Below are 3,348 nucleotides of genomic sequence, written 5' to 3'. Positions count from 1 at the left end.
GATGACAATATGTATCACAATAGGATCTTTTTGTTAACACATTCTCACTCAATGGGACCCAAAAAAGTGTTAAACTCATTGAAAATGAATGTTTCATCAACTGACTAATTCGAGAGAAGATATGCTAGTAGTATTTCAGTATTATAGATCTTCGGTCCTATATTTATAGATCAATATTATAGATCTGCTGATGTTTGAGAACTACATCTTCATTATCACAGTTCAAAGTCACTAAATTGTCTTTTATCAAATATTTTAATCAAGATTAGCACACGCCCTGAGCCTCATCCTACTCCTGGCAGACCTCCTGTATTTCCGTTTGAGATCGTAACATCAATGACACAGAACATATCAGCATTTGCTCATTATTTATTCACCAGCAAATATACACTTATTACACTTATTTTCCGTGAAAAAAAACCAGCTACACAGGACTTATTCTTTGAAAGAAAGTTACAAAAAAAGGGGATAAAACAGTTAGAAAACTTACAAAATAAATACAAGAGAGCAGTAATTGTCAGTTCCGTTCTTTGAATCATCGCACTCAAACAATTTTTTTTTTTTTTAAATGTTACTGCAAAAGAAGTGAAGAAAAGGACAGCTGTGGAGGAGCGACAAAAAGCGTAATAAATTAAGGTTTTGTGGTTGCCGTTGTGAGGATCCTCAGAACCTGCAGCAGGGTCCGCAGCCCTTTTGACTCCTGCAGCAGTTGCAGCACCAGCGACACAAGGAGAGGGGACTCTGGCGCTTCTCTCTGATGTGGTTTGGCATCTGTGGGAAAAGACAAGAGAGCGCGGCGTTTATCTCCATCGCTTCATGATGTGGGAGACGAACGAGGCTACTCCGGGGGGAAAACACATCCACTTAAGTTTTTAATTTGCTCATAGTAATTGACGTAATTCGCTCAGTCAATTGAACATACCATCCACGATTCCACCGACGTCTCTTGATGTGCCGCGACTGGAGTGTCATTGCTCCCTGCCTCCTCCAGCTCCGGCACCTGTTAATGAATTATGCACATTTAGAAGCCACATCTTAGCATCCTGACAAAACATTTGTTGCTAATAGGCAAATGAAGTGACTTTAAGTTAGATTCTTACCCCGGCAAATGGGACGGCGGAGCCCTCCAGAATGCAAATAAAGGCGAGCACGAGTGTCACTGCAACTGCAATGCTGAATGCCTTCATTTTGTTTTGAAACGATTCGGTTATTAAGTCCCTTCAAAGATCAGAGTCGATAGGTCTTCTTTGTCATGGGCACAACAGCTTCAATCTATTCTTCAGCTTCGGCGATGGATGGTGATTTTCTGGCAAGTGGATTCCTTCAGGTCTTTGACCCTTGTCTGCTCTTGTTTGAGTCCCTCCACTGGCTGATGGTTCAGCGTGCGGAGCACATCGGTATTTATACACACTTAACTCTGGCGTTGCCTCATCAGCGCTGGAGGAACAGCCCATTCCTAACAGAAGTTACCTAACTCCACTGGGGAAGTTTTGACCTCCCCATTTCCCATATTCGTAGTGCTGCAACACCGGGGGTGGGGGTTCTCTGATCTATTTTTGATTGTGGGCCTACACTGTCAGCAATATCAAACCAACTGCTGGCTTGGAAATGAAATTACTTTCTGCCGAGAGAACACATAATTCCACGCATTTACAAGCCGCTCAAGCCCATCATTTCCACGGTATATGAGAGCAATGTGTGCGCTGGAAATGTGAGTTTTCGTGAAACCGACTTGACAGGAGTACTGCGGATTGTGGCTCCCCCAGCAAAGGCCAACACTGCACGGGTCAATCTTTTGCACGGCTGGCTGAGCTGCACTTGTTCCGACCTGAGAAATCCTTCACTAAGGAGAAGGAGCCACTTTGGAATATCCATTGCTCAGTCTAAAGGATGTAATTACAACCTCTCAAATGGAATAATTAGCCCCTCATTTTCAACACGTTCCATTTTTGCATAATACACAGGAACCTGCAGTTGAACCAAATTAAATCCCTTTGAGAGCTGCTGAGTAGTAGCCAGGATTAAAAACGTCTATTTGAGTCAAGGTGTTTCAATGTGCATTAGTTGAAAAATGAATATAACATAATGTGATGGGGTTTATTCCGTCTGGACAGAAGAGAATTTAGGCTTTAGGTGGTTCCGCCTGCATTTGATGTATATCATGTTTCACTTCATGACGCAGCCCATGTGTTATTTTAATGCTTTCTCTGTGCTTTTGAGCATCACTCAAGGAAATATACCCACTGTGTGAAACATATTTCATTAAAATGGCGTATTTCATAACCTTTTCTGAATAACAATTCATGCCAGCGAATTAATTTATACATTAAACGGTGTGAAATTATAATGGTGTTTCTTAAATGACGGTAACATAATGATAATAACCCTGATTGTTGACATTTTCAGGAGAAACCCATACCTCTGAATTTGTAGGAATATTTTTTTTCCCCCCTCAGCACAGAAGCAGCGATAAACACCTACAGATTAATTAACCTGTCAGAGTAAGAAAGCTATTCCACCACATCAGGCTGTGAATAAAAACAAAAAATCAATAACGATGGAAATGAAATAAGAAAACTGGAAAATAAAGGTGCAAACTGATAAACGGTGGGCTGTGCGAGCTGATAAAATCAGAGGCCATTTGAATTCTCATTATAGCTTCAAAGTATTTCCAAATTGCCAGAGCTGACTTAATTAGGGAACAACATGTAGCAGGACCCCTGCGTCAGTCTGTCTCGTTCACTGATAACCCCGCTGGCCCTCGTGCTTGCTTTGGGTGACCACAACGTCAGTGTCAACAAATACAATCATGAATGGCTCCACATCTGCTGGAATTCGCCCGTAATCATACCTTCTGATATTCAGTCAGATCATGATGTTGTCGGGACATAGTGCACATTTACTGGTCGTGTATCTTCCACTATATGACTTAAAGGGGGTTCTAGTTCACTGCTTGACCTGGCACATGACATGTTCTCATGGTGAACAAATCTTTTTGTTTGCCACATGACACACTGTATGACTCAGTTTATGAGATCTGAACATAACAAAATAACTGACTTTTACTAAGACAAAAATAATCCATCCACGTTGTTTGTCGATGAGATGACAAAGACTGTTTTTTTTTGTTTGTTTTGTTTTTAAACAAAATAACTTGTGGTTTTGGGCTTTCCATGAATGTAGTGTCCTCTGAACAGTCCCTAAGGCTATCGCTGTGTGAATCTTCTGACCAAACAAAACCAGGCACCAGCATGGCGGACAGATTCACCTCAGCAGGCGCCACTCGTACCTTTTCCCTCCTAGTAGAGGCCATTGCCCCCGTCTGTTCCTGTTTCATCATCGTCCTCT

The 3,348-nt window shown here is 41.7% G+C and overlaps 1 protein-coding gene across 1 annotated transcript; it reads right to left on the bottom strand.

The window, feature by feature from the left end:
- Positions 1 to 353: 353 nt before the first annotated feature.
- On the bottom strand, positions 354 to 1,377 carry hamp (hepcidin antimicrobial peptide). The gene is made up of 3 exons (XM_080472120.1): positions 1,101 to 1,377; positions 923 to 1,000; positions 354 to 771 (listed from the first exon to the last, which is right to left on the bottom strand). Exons 1-3 carry the CDS (start codon positions 1,185 to 1,187, stop codon positions 664 to 666), a joined length of 273 nt encoding a protein of 90 aa, XP_080328246.1. The 5' UTR covers positions 1,188 to 1,377; the 3' UTR covers positions 354 to 663.
- Positions 1,378 to 3,348: the final 1,971 nt, after the last annotated feature.

The sequence above is a fragment of the Lipophrys pholis genome (genome assembly GCF_963383615.2).
Source record: "Lipophrys pholis genome assembly, chromosome: 9".
NCBI classification, from domain to species: domain Eukaryota; kingdom Metazoa; phylum Chordata; class Actinopteri; order Blenniiformes; family Blenniidae; genus Lipophrys; species Lipophrys pholis.
This window is presented reverse-complemented; position numbering and strand designations above follow the sequence as displayed.